Source organism: Lissotriton vulgaris, chromosome 10 (assembly GCF_964263255.1).
Source record: "Lissotriton vulgaris chromosome 10, aLisVul1.2, whole genome shotgun sequence".
Lineage (NCBI taxonomy): Eukaryota > Metazoa > Chordata > Amphibia > Caudata > Salamandridae > Lissotriton > Lissotriton vulgaris.
The window spans coordinates 345834436-345851313 of NC_141698.1; the positions used below are offsets into that span (position 1 = coordinate 345834436).

At 45.2% G+C, this 16878-nt stretch overlaps 1 protein-coding gene across 1 annotated transcript in view; it reads right to left on the minus strand.

Moving 5' to 3' along the window:
• Positions 1-10127, minus strand: part of LOC147685217 (uncharacterized) — a 175780-nt gene extending 165653 nt beyond the window's left edge. The window contains exon 1 of the mRNA XM_086941126.1: positions 9691-10127. Within this exon, the coding sequence (XP_086797252.1) occupies positions 9691-10062 (372 nt within the window). The 5' untranslated portion in view covers positions 10063-10127. The remainder of the gene's footprint in view (positions 1-9690) is intronic.
• Positions 10128-16878: the final 6751 nt, after the last annotated feature.

Here is a 16878-nt window from a genome sequence, read left to right on the forward strand (position 1 = left end):
GTATTGGTGTTTGACCAAGTCGAACAGCTTGCGAGATCGATTTTTGGCTTTCTCCAGTTCAGTTCTGAAAAATTCTTTCAGTGTTCAGGATTTTCTTATTGTAGGCATTTCTGGCCTGTCGAAGAAGTTTTAGATGTGCTGCAGATGGGTGTTGTTTCCAGACTCGTTCCGCTTGTCAAAGGGATCTCCTCTCCTTGTTGAGGGAACTGCTGAACCAGGGATTTCTGTCCTTGATCTGGGTTCTTTTTAATTTTAGAGGTGCCAGGTCATCGAAAATGTCGGAACTGGTGGAGGAGTAACGATCCGCCAGGTTGGTGACAGATGTGCCCTGTGGGGGCGGGGGGGGGGGGGGGGAGGTCAGACTCACAAAGCGCTGCCAGTTTCTCGTGGTCCCTAACCCATTGTTTGGGAATCACAGGTTGAGGTATCCATGATTTGTGGGTGCTGGGCAGGAGGAAGGTGATGGTGTGGTGATCAGACCAATCAGAAGGATCAAGTGTGAGAAGTTGGCTTGGCATATGATGTCCACTATCCTAGTGGGCACCTTGCACCAGTCCAAACGACCCTTATTGATGGTAGGTTTAAGACAACCTTTATAGAAAGCTATCCTAGTGGTAGCTGTGGAGAGTAGCCTTCAGGCCAAGTCTAGAAGTAATGTAAAGCCGCTTGTTTTACCAGTCTATAATCTCTTGAATGATCAAATGAAAGTACACCACACAAGGTATATATCCATACTAATATTATAAAGAGAGAGCCCAAACCTTTGAGGCGGGTAATCTCAGTAACCACAGCACCAATCACAACACCCAATACAGCGTTGGAAAGGGCAGTTTCAGCAGACGGACCTAGGCTATGCAGACGGCCACCATATACATTCAAAAGGTAAAAGAACCGTGCCAGCAAAATAGTGCCTTGTTGGCGTGTCTGCGTTGTGCTGTGGGTGTGGGCTGGGGGCGTGACTAACGCTGGGGGCGTGTGGTACGGCCATCACATCGTGGGCGTGACAAACGCTGGGGGCGTGACAAAAGCTGTGGGCGTGACAAAAGCTGGTGGCAGGTGTCCGCCCTTCATGCCATGTGAGTCGTACATACAAGTGCCAATTACGCTGCTGCGCAGCATCAAGGGGCACGCTGGGGGCGTGTGTCCGGCCTTCATGCCATGTGAACGCAATTGCACCGCATCAAGGGGCACGCTGGGGGCGTGAGAAACACTGGGGTCACGTGCTACGTTCCGCCATTCATGCCATGTGGGTCGTACATTAATCAGAAGATCATCTTCTGTGGCCGTGTGCTGGGGGTGTGACAAACGCGTTCACCTGGAGGCCTGGTAAGTAACGTTACTGCAGCCTCTCCTGCGCGCTGTTACTGAACTCTCTCGTTCAACGAAATTACACGCGCCTGCTACCATCAACCAGGGCTCTAGCCGAGCTCAAGCGGTGGATCAGTACACTAATTACACGCGCCTGATAACATCAACCAGGGCTGCAGCTGGGCCTCAAGCGGGGGAACACGCAAATGAGTGTGTCTGCCGGGACATTTACTGCAGCCTCTCCTACTCGCTGTCAAGTAAACTCTCATTAAACAGATTAACCCGCGGCTGATAACGCTCTCATTCAACGACATTACACGCGCCTGCTAACATCAACCAGGGTTGTAGCCGGGCTGAGGAGGCGCATCACTACACCAATTACATGTGCCTGCTAACATCAACCAGGGCTGCAGCTGGGCCTTCTCCGTCCCTATTTTAATGAGACAAAAAATGTTGTCTACCGCGAGATTTTAAAATAAATTGCCCTTGCCAAATACACACATTATATTTCATACCCGGACAACGTCGGGACGGGCTGCTAGTCTATATAAAGTATATGTATTTATTCTAAACACAACCCCTCTAGTCTCTTCATGAGGCTAGAGGCCAAAGTAGAATACAAGGAACTTAATTAGCATACAATAAATTGCACAGTATAGGTTTTCCCTAGGGGCCTCACAAACCATATACTAAAATAGTGATATAAGAACCACATGAGGGATAAAAGTCAGGCCTAGGGCCTGTAGAACCGCTGGGGCAACCAGGAACCACCCAAGGTAGGGACACAGGAGACCCACGGGGGACGCGTGCAGTGTCTAAACACAGCTGCGACTCTCCATTGACTTTCTATGGAAAACAAACAAGTTACAATTTTAAAGATTAAGGACACTTAGAGGTGAACTACGATGGAACCCTTTTAGACTTAGAAACTTCGAGAGTCAAGACCCACGGGAGCACCAGAGTACTCGTGTTACCTCACCCAGGGAAGCCGGATGCAATGGTGCCTTTTGGTGTCGGGTTTGGTCGTCGATTCCAATGGAGAGCTACGAAGAAGTGCTGCAGGCGACCAGAGAAAAAGTGAACGGGTGGATCCAAGGGTGGATCGGAGATCTGAAGAACCTGAAAGTGGAGGGGACAGAGTCTGGGTCACTGGCCAGTGACCAGGATGGCGACAAGAAGATGCCAGCCGATGTCGGGTGCTTTCAAGTGAAGTAGGTGTAGCTTGACTCTTCAGCCACGAAGACCAGGAGGTGTTGACGATGACCAGGAGCTGGATTCGAGCTGTCCCACAAAGGATGGCAAGTGCTGCAGCATCAGAATCTGGATTGGACCCAACAAGCCTTGGCAACAGCAACCCAGGCAAGATCACAAGATTGGCTTCAGTGCAGACAAGCAAGGTCTGAGGGACTTACAATTTGGAGAGGAGTCAGAGCACGTCTGGAGCTCCTGACTCTCCTCTACCTCTCTCTTTGGGACAGCCCGTGAAAAACCTGGGAGTGTAGTTCGATGAGAGTCTCTCTTTTTTTGACACACGCTAAGAAACTGGCCGGATGCTGTTTCGGCCTCCTCAAGACTGAGGAATTTCTTTCCACTCCTCCCGCAAGCAGCAAGAGAAACTGTCACATGTGCTCTGATTTTATCACGCTTGGATTACGCCAAAGCCCTCTATGCTGGCGCCCCTGGCTACCTGTTAAAAAAACTCCAGGTGCAGGAGGTCAGACGCGTGGCTGTAGCAGCAGCATCCATTTTGTGATGCTTAGGCTCTGTTAACTTTAACCGGGTATACCAGTGTGTACATGTCTTCTCCCTCTAGAAGGGTGGAATGCTACCCCGGCCGCCAGAACTGGCGGGGTGGGTAGTATTTCAAAGTGTTTGACACCAAACACGACATGTTTTGATAAAGCCAAACCAAAGTTAGCATTAACCGCGAGGATTATAATGCACTTAAAAGTATATGGTATGGCTATATCATAGAACAGCTATATGGAGATATTTCCGAAAGCTGCAGAGGGGCTCAGCTCATGCTCGGGCACCCTCTCACACCAAACCAAGCACTCTGCCTTCAGTAATGTCAAGGCCTGCCAAAGGAGTGGCTTATAGGTTACTATATATATATATATATATATATATATATATATATATATATATATATATATATATATATCTAAGTAAGGGGTGCTTACACCACCTTACCAAGGCTGGTAGTGCAGACCTGTGGTGCCAAATTAGAAGGCTTGCCAGGGGTGGCATTATACATGCTTCAGCCCCTAGTAGGCCTCTGGGGTACCTATGCCCTTGGTACGTAAAGTACCATATACTAGGGACTCAAGTTCAAGTTCAAAATACTTTATTCGGTTAAAAACAGAGAATAACCATAAAAGTAGCATGAGAAGGTACAATTTACAATGGGTCAGGTGATCATTAATTAAAATCTCCACAAAAAAAAAAGAAACACATAAGAAGACACCCGAAATAGATACATATATACAGTATAAAAGATTAATTAATTTGGATGGATTTACGACACTTAAAAACTGATTTAAAAAATTCAGCAAGTGATGCTACCGTAAAAACAGTTTCCATTTTCTGACACTCTAAAAACGCTAAGCGGCATCTATATACATTTAAATCTTTGAGAATGGGAATAATAAGTTTTCTTCGATGAAAAAGATAACATTTACAAAATAATAAAATATGCATATCGGATTGTGGGGACACATCATCACATGGGCAGGGACATAAGTCTTTCGCCCAACAATTCATCACAGGAAAAGATAATAACCTAAATGCACTGTTAAATCTAAACCGGGTTAAAAGGAAACGTTCATGGTTGGACATATATAATCGTAGGTATGGCTGTAATTTCTCTCCATTTGTAATTGCCTGGTGTGCGGAAACCGTCTTTTTTTTCACCTCCTCCATTTGTCTTTTGTCCCTGAGGTGAGCAATACACAGATTTTTCAGACCTCTTCTTGATATATGTGCCATCGATGGCGGGTCCTCAAAGTATTGAGCACAACTTAATTCTTCAAGAAAGTTTCTGACATAGCATATCCATTTAAATTGTTAATATTGTCCAGTGCAAGAATGTCCTTTAAAATAGCCCGGTTAACCACGCATTCATCATTTGTCCAAACCCTGTGCCAAAGTAAGATTGGCTGAATCATGATTGTATCAGTCACAAACACCACACCCAATTCAGCATGGCATATAAGGGTCGCAGTGCTCTCAGGGACGGACAGAATGTGGCGTAAAAACTTATTTTCCATGGTTTGAATTGTACTGACATTCGAGTAACCCCACAATCCTGAACCATAAGTGGCTACGGCTATGCAGGTAGCATTATGAATAGTTCAAATTTCCTTTCTGGGTTTTTTTCCTAGCTTTTTCATGAAACACTGTAAAGCCATAATAGTTTTGGAAAATAGCAGGGTTCTAGCATTAATTGCAGAAGTCCATGAGCCACTTTCATGAAACAGAATGCCCAGGTATGGGAAAGTTGCGGTCTTCTCTAAGGGATTGGAATTTATAAAAATTGGCTTCAAATGCCTGCTTGTTCTTGTCCCACAATACATAGACAGTGTTTTGGAGCAGTTAATTTTCAAGTCCAAGCTAAGCATGAAGCTATTAAAAGATGTAACTAAAGTTTGAAGTGCCATTGGGGTGCGTGCCATCAGGACTGCGTCATCAGCGTACAGCAGGGCAGGGACAGGCCTTCCGCCCACCATAGGCATGTCCCTGCCCTCCTGCACGAGGCGACGCTCCAAACCATTTGTATATAGCAAAAATAGAAAAGGCGCTAAAACGCACCCTTGCCGTACACCGCGACCAATCCCAAAGTGTCTGCTACATTCTCCCTCTTTCCCATACCGAACAGTTGCAGTAGCCCCAGAATATAAATCTCTCAGGAAGCATATAATAGCATTGTCTACCCCCAATTCAGCCATAATTGCCCACAGTTTATTGTGTGACACGCAGTCAAAAGCTGATGATAAATCAACAAAAGTGAGGTATAGACGTTGTTTTTTAACCCTTATATACTTCTGTTGCAAGATAAACAAATTTAGTCCTTGCTCTATAGTCCCTAAACCCCTTTGGAACCCATATTGAAAATCACTTAGCACCCCATTTTCTTCTGCCCAGCTTTGCAACTTAACTAAAACTACTCTCCCAAGAATTTTTATGGAGTAGTCCAATAAAGAAATTGGCCTATAACATGTGCAGTTCGGCCTGTCACCTTTCTTAAAAATCGGGACTATAATTGATGTAAACCAGGTAAGGATTAGACCTTTTGCCAAGGCAACATTGAAAAGCTGGACTAGCAATGGCCCCCATAAATCAGTATTGGCCTTATAAAGGTCGGCTGGTATACCATCCGGTCCACCCGCCTTACCCCCCTTGGTCGCCTTCAGGCTCGCAAGAACTTCAGGTAAAGTTACAACCAATGCTTTAGGTGGATCTAGATTTACCATCGTAGGCTCATAACCTGTATCGGGCACTGGTTCGACGGCCCTATAAAGGGAGGAAAAATGAGCCACCCACTCATCTTCTGTAACGGCGATTTCCATGCGTGCTTTTTTATCATACAGGAGCGGAGTGTTTATAACCCTCCAGAAAGCATCCGAATCCTTTGATTGTGACGCCGAACATAATTCATGCCATGCATCCCTTTTGATCAGGTCCTTCCTATCCTTCAGTACAGTGCTGTAATCCCTCCTCAATTCTCTATTTAAAATAACATCCCGCGGTCTTTTGTGAATCGCGTGTCTAAGCTTGGTTATGGCTTTAGTGCACTTCTTGTCAAACCATTTCCTATTAGACTTTAGGGAATTTTTTCTTGTAACCCACATAACCTCCTTAATTGTAGTAGCAATAATATTAAAATGAAATAAAATTTCATTACTCTCAGCATATTCATTCAAACAGATCGAAAAGCTATTCATACACTTACTCATCAATTTGGACAAAAAGTCATCCGGGACCACTTTACTCCATTTAAGAGTTATGCTTAGAATTTACTACATTATCGGATGGAACGAATAGGTTCTCCATTTTTAGTACCTGTGGAAGGTGATCACTCAGAGGTAAGTCCATTATGCTAGAGCTAATCAATCTTCCAGCAGAGCTATTTGTACACAAGCTAAAATCAATAATAGTCAAAGCCCCCCCGACCCACAAAAGTTGGGACAAATGGCATTGTGTGGTTGGCTAACTCATTTGTAAATCCAAAATCAAAATTAAAAAGCATCTTATTTAGTGAATCACCAAGTAGGGTATGTTCAAAGTGTGTCAAATTAATGTCCTGTTCTAACATCAGGCCGCATATACCCTATACTAGGGACTCACAGGGGTAACCCACTAACCAATCTGGAGTGTACCTAAGGTACGGGGAATCCCTTTTATAGAGAAAGCAGATAGACTGGGCTCAGAATAGCAGGATCCCAGTCCAACTAAGTCGAAAACCAGCAAAACACCAGGAAAAAAGTGGGGGTAACCATATAGCCAGATTCCATCTTCCTTCATCAATGGAGATGATTGACCGCTGATTCCTTAGCAATGATCCAGTCAATTATTCTATACAAGCTAGTTGAAGAAATGCAAGATATACAATGTAAAGTTTAATCCAATAAATAACCTGCCTCTTGAGCAGCAACTGCAACCATAACTCCCAACAGCAGAAAAGGGCTGCAGAATCCTGCATCACATAGTGGACCATTCCATAACATATTTTGCCCTACAAAAATAAAAAAGGTATATACTTTCTTTCTTCTTCCCTTACTATGTCTGAAGAACATATAGTCTCCTTTCATTGACTCTCTCTTCCTAATGCCAGTACAGACTCAGAATCTATTGGCAGCATCCCGTTAGGGCATGACTGAGAAGACAAAAGAAAGTGAGACAGGAACATCGGTTGTCTTTTCATAAGGGTAAAAGTGTAATAAGAAGGCAAAACAAGCGAAGTGGCGATGAAAAACAATTTTCAGCAAAGATGAAAGAAACGGACATGAGGTAATTGGAGAGAGAAAATATGGGGTCAAAGAGTGCAGATGACAGGAAAGGATGAGAGGACGACAAGGAGAGGTGAAGAAGAAACAGCGAGGAAGAACGGGTCAGAAAAAAAGAAGCAGAAGAGATAGAGAAAGAGGAACCTACGACGAGTCACATGAGCAAAAAGAGCTGATTGGGGAGGGATGAGAGAGCAGTATTGGTGGATGTGCAAAGCACAACTCGAGCCTGGCTCCGGTCAAACACCAGACTCTCGTCCAATCCTTGCAGCATCAAGGATTTGGTGAACTACAACACAGAGTCACCCACAGCACCCCAAACCCTTCAGCTTTTAGTTCTTCGTTACAGCTTCTTCTTGCCAGGAGGGCTATAAAAGGGCTTACGGCCAGATTCATCAACGTAAAATTGGCTCGCAAAGGGCCAGATTCTGAGAATCTGGCCCTCTGCTAGCACAAATTTTGCATTTGGGATTCATCATCCCAAATGCAAAAATCGCTATTATAGAATTCGCAATTTTGCGAGGAATTGCATTTAAGGAATCTCTATTTGAGATTCCTTAAATGCAATTCATGAAACCTTTAAAAATTGCGAATTCGCAATTTTGGGCCGCTATTTACCGCAAAGTCAAACCTCATGGTAAATAGCGGAAACTTAGAAAAATGCACTTAAGTTCATTTTTCTAAGTTGTATGTTACACACACATGTCCTTGGGACGTGTGTATGCGTAACACCAGCGTCCAATATCATTTCAGGGGTGCAACAGGACACCCCTGGACCCTTGAAATCGCAAACTCAAAATGCGAATCACTAATAGCGATTCGCACATTGATATGTCTTCCCATTCATTCCTATGGGCCTAAAGGCCCATAGGAATGAATGGGGAGTTATTCCTTATTTGCGATTAGCAATTAGCTAAAAGCAAATAAGGAAGCAGTAGGAATGGCAAAATAAATTGCGATTTGTACATGAATCCCGTTTTGCGAGTCTGTAATAGCGATCCCTTAATAATCGCTATTACTGACTCATAAAACGGGACATTGATGAATTAAGGGGTTAGTTCGTAAGTGAATGGGTGTTTTTTTTCCTGAACTTTTCCCACTGAAATCTGATCTGAACATTCTGCAGCAGAATGCCGTCACCAGAATATCGAGGGACAAAACATAGAAGATGGAAGAGCACAGAGGGAGAGAGGGAAGAACACAGGGGGAGAGAGGGAAGAACACAGGGGGAGAGAGGGAAGAGCACAGGGGGAGAGAGGGGAGAGCACAGGGGGAGAGAGGGATTTATTATTAGTAATTACACATCCATATGGAGGATAGAAAATGCTTACAAGCCTACCTTTCGATATTCTGTCCCGTATTCTCATTCGATATTCACAACCTACACCTGCTGGTCTAGTCCTGCAAAATTGTATATGTTAAATTAGTGGGAACTAGTCCTATTATCAAAAAGATAGAGTGCTCTGCCTTCGTTTGCGCTTCATTTTGTACCAAAGTGAACACGTGAATTTTTTTAATCCACATGTTTTTTCGGATTTCGGTACATATATATTCCAAATATTAATTCTCATTTGCAATTTTGCATATTTTGATTCTATAGCTACTATTTTTTTTTAATAGTGCGTTGTATGTAGATCCACGATGTTTTATAATATAACATGCATTTCGTATGTTGACTTCATTAAAGACAGTGCATTATCAGAGTCATTGGAAGATATTTAAACTAACGGCACAGTTCTTTGGTGTTTAACTTAGGACAGAAGGCTGTATCTGTCTAGTGGCTGAAATGCAAAGTGAGCAACCCGGAAACATGTGCCCCTACTTACACATTTGACATAATTGTGTGATTGGGGCAAACCATTTACGTCATTGCGCCTCGTTTTCCTTCATTGTCGAAATTTAAGGGCATCTGAAAATAATTCGGTTCAGGAAATGTGCTGGACAAAGCTCTCACTGAATACAGTTTAAATCTATTCATCTCAGGCACACTCAGGTGCGCAATACCCATTGGGCTCATGGGGCCCGCTTTACGCCTCAACTTAGGAGAAGCACAGTGGAAAGATAAATGGAAGCCTGGAAACAAGGGTTCGAGCTTTGAGGTCGCGTCCACATCCTGTGATTCTGGGTAGATCACTTAATCTCCCTGTGCCTGAATGTGTAATGTAAATACAATGCTCATGTAAAGCGCTCCAATACCTTGGGGTCGAGTTCGCGCTACATAAAATATGCACACAAAAAAATGGGAGGAGAGAGAATGAAAGAGGGCAGGTAACAAGGAGCGACGAAGGAGAAAAGAGTGAGACGCTTGCAAAAAAAAAAGTCCGATAAGTGTCAGTGCTGTCACAACCAAACGCAAAAAATAAAAATTCTCACGTGCCTGATTGCCCTTAGTCCCAACATCCAGAAACCCGGAGACAGAGCTCGTGTTTCGGTCCCCGTTGAAGGTCTTCACAGCTTCCACGATGGAACTCTCCTCGCGCCTATTCCCAAGTGACGCACAGTAGCCACCTGACGCGGTCGCGAGCGCCAGAACCGCTATCCACCACAGCTCCATCCCCGCGCGCCTTCTGACTCTCTGTGTGGCTTGATAGTGCTGCGCCGCGCGTGAACCGCCTCCCTTTGGCTGAAGGCTGTGCATGCTTGGCCTGGAATGCGGCCCGCCCACAGAACGACTGACACAGGTGATTTTCCGTCCAGACAGGTGACTGTCAGTCTTATGTACCCGAAATATCGCCTCGAGGGGAAGCATGCTAGGGCTAGACAAGGGCTCCGGGCACTTCGGGATCCCGGCGGCGCTGCGGTGAGGTAACTCCAGGATTGCACAATGCCAGCTGTTTCGGTATGTTTGATTTTCATCAGGCTTGGTCTCCCAAGCGCTTTTGTGTATATAAACAGAGAGGTAGATACTCAGAAAAAGGCAAGGACGGCATAGCAAAGTCGGCGAGATAGACGTGTTTGCTTTACTTTGTGAACCAGGAAATGCACGTATTAAATGAATCGACCAAAAAGGAGAGAAATGGAAAACACAATAAAACAAGCATTGGCAAAGCCAATAGGTTCTGCCTAAGCTCACTTAGGACCCAAGGTATTGTTAGGGCTACTGGAATTATGCGTCAGGAGAAGGCCAAACTATGTAGCAGGGCTGAGTAAAATATGCGCCGAGAAAAGGCAAAATATGCGGCGAAAAAAGGCAAATTATGTGGCACAATGCGGCAAATTTTGTAATAGTTTTACTTCATTATTTGTTTTGTAATTTCTAAACTTTGTAACCTGTTTGGACAAATGGTTGCACTTCATTAGTACCAGTTTAATACCTAAGTATAGCAAAAGGCAACAGAAAAGTGACCAGTCCAGCTTTTCAAAGGGCCTTCCACTGCGTGGAAACACATGCCACTATTTCTAATGAGGTTCTGTGAAGAACTCCACTACAAATGTAGATCTCTTTAGGGTGCTGAATAAGCAAAAGTATATGCATAGTGAAAAAGGAAAGTTAATCCAATCTGGTGAGAGTGCAATCTGAGCTGTTATGTCACCACAAGGCATTCTGGGTATTTGAGTTTGTGCTTTCTTCCTTTAACCTAATCCATTATCAAAGCAAGAAAAGCAGACATTGTTTTAGGACTTGCCACTATTAGTCTTCAGGAGAGCCATCAAATTAGCATGGAAATCAGCCGAGGCTACCCAATGCAATCTGAGTGAAAGCCTGGTGTTTCATCAAGAGGAGAAACAGGGATTGTATGGATGCCACTAGTGGGAGCCCGATTTGGACGATAAACAGTCAATGATATCAGACATGAAGGAAACTGCCATACTGTGTAGAGAAATAGAAATGCTTAAGGGGCTTGACTGGCACGCATTGATGGAGTATTGTGATGGGAAGGACGGGCAAACCACAAACTGAAATGCAACCCACCAAACAAGCATTTACAATGCAATGGTCTCGGCATTATTAAAGGTAGAGCTATTGCCATTGCCCATGACATTTTTTTTTAAAATCATAAATAAATGGCATGGTCATTTACATTGCCAATAGCTTAATCGTTAAATAAATGGCATTGTCATTTACAATGCCAACAGATTAATCGCTCGCAAATGCATGACCTATTGCATTTACAACCACACAGAGCCACACACACAGTCATTCACATAGAGCCACCTAACCAGAGCCACCCTCACACAGACAGAGTCACCCACACATAGAGCCACCTACAAAAAAAGCTATCCACACAGAGCCACACACACACACAGAGCCACACACACACAGAGCCACACACATACAGAGCCACCCACACAGAGCCACCCACACAGAGTCATTCACATAGAGCCATCTACACAGAGCCACCTACAAAAAAAGCTATCCACACAGAGCCACACACACACATAGAGCTCTAGTCCCCACCCTACAATGATTGAATCACAGACCGAGAAACCAATCAGAACCCTCAAATACCCAACCAATGAGGACATTAACCCTAGCCCAATAAAAACACCAGATACAACCACCAATCAGTGTATACATGTGCCAACCACTAGCAGACCATATAAGGTCCCAGCGACCTCAGACAAGGTTTGCTGGCCAGGGAATTGGAAGCTGCTTTTGGTGTTCAGAATCTCCTAGGAGACAGACAGGCTCAATCCACAACTTTGGACTTCTGCAGGTTATGGCTTCACTAACTCGAAATCTAAACAATACTGTTTGAATAAAGCTTTACTCCCCCTGCTGGCCAAAAAACGAAGTGCACAGGCCCCAGTAAATACAGTTTAAACAGCTCACAGAAGCACCCTCTGAGGTAGAAAATCCCTGTTGCTGGGGGAGGGGGGGGCTGGCCAGTGAACACATAATGGTGGCTGGGGGTGCACTGTTTTAGCACACAGGTCTAAGCACAGAGCAAAGGAGAAATTTGGAGGGAAACAGAGTTGTCACCAAGGAATGAGAGGGACAAACTACAGAGGTTGGACTGCAAATCCCACAATTCAACACACTAAATGGAGGCAATCATGGGCAGGGAAAACCACACATTTAAAACACTACACAGGTGATAATATATGCAATTACATGCAGGCTAAAACTACAATTTTTAACTGTAACAACCACAGGCATCGACAGTAAACACAAAGTGAAAATCGTTTTTTAAACAACTTTTGTCTTGGGAAGAGACAGCACTAGCCTGTCTCCTTACCACTTCCTGGACTCTGCTCACGGCGAACTGGGTCACATGTAGACTGAAACTACACATCTGGAGGGCGGTGCCCCTTGTAGGGAACAGGGCTAGAATACCACGACCTCTCCTCGAGCCACATATGGACTTGTGTGGTCATGCCTGGAGCTCACATCTGGGGCACTCTGCCCCGCGCCTTTAGAAGGAGTAAAGCAGAAGAGCCACAGTCTGGAACAGAGATGTCGAGGCACAGAGACGGGCATTTTCTTAAAGTTGTACACCAGGGAGACAGTGAGCGGATCGGGGTAAAGAGCCGCCTTTGTGTTTAGAGGGCATGGGTACAGACATGTTCCGCGATCCTGCGACACACATGGACGTTCACGCAGGAAATAGAATTCAAACAGGCCAGTGACAGGCATTTTATGGACTGCAATAATTAAGTGTGACAGTAAAGCACGCGCTGGAGTGAAATGTTCAGTTCGCATTTTGTTGTTTTCGTGTCTCGCATACATGCCTGGGGGAACGAGTAACACATGTTATTTGACCAGTGTGTTGTCTGTCCTCTTGTGTGAAAGAGATACAGAGGCGAGATCAATCTATTCATTAAATGGAAACACATTCAAATAAGTAGTATAACTATGTGCAGGCGAGGTCCGTTGACGCAAGCCACAGAGAGAAAACACGTCGTGCACAGGATCAAACAAACAGAGGGTGGAGCCGAGACTCGAAGAAGCTGGTAGTTCGGAATTCAGTTCCTCCAGTGGAAAAGAATGTCCTCTAGCAGCATTGGTGGGAGGCGGTGGGGTGTTAAGGCCCCTAAGATGCTACCACGCCGGCTGATATTATGAATGACATTAACTCTCCAGTGTCCTCCTGTTTCAGCCTTCTCTTAGTCTGCAGGGTCGCACCCCTGCCACTCCTAATTTGAACTTCAAAGCCTCTGCTTGTGTCTGTTTGTGCCCCTCCCATTGCCTGTAATCGCCACCATATTGCCCCCACCCACTACCAATTAGCTCACTCTCGGACAGCCTAGATAGTTAGTTGTAAACTGTGGCTGTTATCAAACGCTTGAACCCAGGGCTTCTAATGGCTGCGCTGCTCGAACACGCTCTTCGCTGAGCTCCAAGGGCCACTGGGCTGCCCCGGAGGCTGCTTCCCTACCAGGTTTCCAGCTTTACCCTTCTGTCTGTCCTGATCGGACGTAGGTACATTCTCTGCTTTCTGCCCCGTCTGCTTGGAGGTTGCCCACTGATCTTAGAACTCACCTCACACTATACTCTAGATGTGAACTTCGGAACTGCGCACTTGACTCCTGATGTAGATCTTGAAAGTGGGCACGATAGTCTACCCGCGGCTTAACAGAGCTAGACCCAATACTCCACCTAGAATGGAATAGAACAGCACACATGTGGCCCCGAAAACATTGGTATGCACGTGTTAATCAAAAACACTCAAATAATTTAAACAAAAGCCACAAATTACTTTTTTTTCCCAACAGTTCCTAGTGCATGGAGCAGCGGGGAAACCCTTTCCCGGCCAGGGCAGTCGCCTGGCCGTGGCGCGAGGAGGGGGTGGGGTGGGAGAGACGCACAGAGGAGACTTGGGCAGATGGGCATAACCAGCCCCGCTTCAGCAGCTTCCCTCTGTGGGGGGTGGAGGGGGGATGAAGGGGAGACGGCGGTATCGGAGAAAACACTGAAATAAAGAAAAGCACATCAAATTACAAACAAGGTACTTTCGTGAGGCTTGTATGCACGAGCTAATTAAAAACACACTCCAGAATTTAAACAAAAGCCACAAATTACTTTTTTTTCCCAACAGTTCCTAGTGCATGGAGCAGCGGGAAGCCCTTTCCCGGCCAGGGAAGTCGCCTGGCGGTGGCGCGAGGGGGGGGGAGGTGGAAGACGCACAGAGGAGACGTGGGCAGACGGGCACAACCAGTCCCGCTTCAGCAGCTTCCCTGTGGGTGGGGGGTGGGAGGGGGGGGTCCTTGCATCACGGAGAAAGCGGGACAGCCACTACTGCAAATGGAGCGCACAGGACACGGGCACACCGGGAAAAGGGGGCCATACACGACGTGATGGTGACGCTAACAAATCGGACGGGACAAACATCACATAGGACGGGACAAACAGCTCACAAGTCACAGGGAAACATAGAAAGCAATCACAACAATCACAAAAACAGAAAATATAAGCAAAAAATATAAAATGGCTTACCTGCCGGTCCTTGCATCACAGAGAAAGCGAGACCATCCTCATAGGAAAACAAACCAAATAATGGCGGAAGGAAGGTTCAAACTTTTTCGGATTGGGGGCGTGTTCGGTGTTCTCAGAATGGGCGTGGCCTAAAAGTGGAAAGAAGAACACCGAAAACACCTCCAAATCCGAAAAGGACGGAGCCTATTCGGAGGGACAGCTCTCTCTTCCAATGGCTGGCCTCCGTTTAGGAAGCCAGCCAATGGGAGAGAGGCAAAAACAGAGGCGGGACAAATCGTCCACTCTGAGAATCATTAAATCTCGGTACTTCCGGTTCTGCCTTCGGCAGAACCGGATATTACCTCGACCTAAAAAGGAATAAATAAATGTATGGACTAGCACACAGAGAAGGGGCATGCAGCGACTCCAGTGAGATGGTGGGAGGGACGGGCAAGACACAAACTGGAACGTGGAATGCGATGCTAAAAAATAAATAAAAGTACAGACAAGCAAGCAGAGAAAGGGTATGCAGCTACGGAAGTGAGGTGGTGGGAGGGACCGGCAAGCCACAAACTGGAATGCGGAATTCGATGTTAATAAAAAGCATCTGTACAAGTGGAGAGGGACAGCGAATGAGAGCGAGGAGGGAAGCAGCGAGGTGTGAGCCGGTAAGAAGCTGCAAGATGAGAGAGACGATCTGCAGATGTACTCCTATTGATGGCTCATTAGTAAATAAAATATAAAAAGCAACTGCAGAGTGAGAAGCCAGTGGAAGGACACTGACCAGTAGCCAGTGGCCAATGACCGGAAGCTGTACTTGGTCCAGGCTCCACATGACGGCATTGGATGGCAACGCAGGGCAGGAAGGGAAAGACGATGACATGCTGTCCAATGAGAGACAAGTACATTAGAACGATGTTGGAATCAACCATTGGTAAGTAAGGGGGCAGGTTCTAAGTCCCATTTAAGAATTTTAAAAAATATATAAGACTTTGCAAGCTCATCCCAAGCACTGTGCAGGCGAAACCTAAAAATATAGGAAACTGCACTGCCAAGCACCTAGAGTGGCACTATCGAATGACCCCAGCATATCATAGGAAGGGGTGGAGCGCCTATACCGTAAAACAGTGGTTCCCAAACTTTTGACTCCTGACGACCCCCATTGAGTCACCACTGGAACCCGGGGACCCCCAAGCAATTTGTATGAGTTAAATTTCAAACATTAAAACAGTAATTCGAAAAAAATACACACGTTTGCACACAAAACAAATACTCAAAGTACTAAGGATTTTGGGGCCAGATGTACGACCATTTCATTTAGCGCCTCGCAATTGGCGACACATTGCGAGTGGTAAATTGCGAGTAGCTAAATGAAATGTACAAAAGTGTGTTTAACACGGTTTGGGATTCCCAATGGGGTTGTAAATTGCGAGGTTCATTAATATTAATGAGCCTCTCACAATTTGCGAGCCCATTGGGAATGCCAGCCCGCCCAGCGATGGTGGCCTACTGGGCTCTGCAGGCCACCATGTCTCGGACTGCTTTTAAATAAAGCAGTTAAAAAAAAGTGCAGCCTGTTTACCATGCATTTAAAAAAAAAAGAAAATGAAACGTTTTCGTTTCATTTTCTAAGGGCAGGCAGGGGTCCCTGGGACCACTGCCTGACCCTAAAAAACAATTTTGCATGCATTTGTGACCCCTTCCCATTTGCGAATGCATAACCATCTACTTGAAGTAGGTGGTAATTGTGTCTGTTTTGCAACCGCAAAACATTTGTACAAGGTTTTGAGACTCGCTATTTGGAAGGGAAGGCCCCTTCCAAATAGCAAGTTGCAAAACCTATTTAGAGAGTCGCAAACAAATTGCGACTCACGAAATAGGCTATGTACATGGCCCAATAGGTTTTTGCATGCGCAAACGGGTTCGCGAAAAACATATCATACATCTGGCCCCTAGTATTTTATATTGAAGTAATAGCCCCTCTGTCACATGTATTTCATTTGTTTTGTAGCATCTCTCATACCATTGTAGGATGTCAGCACTTTACATCACACACATATAGAGACATTGAATCATACATATAAATCAGTGTGTATATAAAATGTTTAAAGAGTGCTTGGTCTGGAAAAGCACAAACTCAGGATTCAGAGCATAACACAGTGGCTAGCATTGACTTGAACATTAAAAATGTATTTCCACCCAAATATA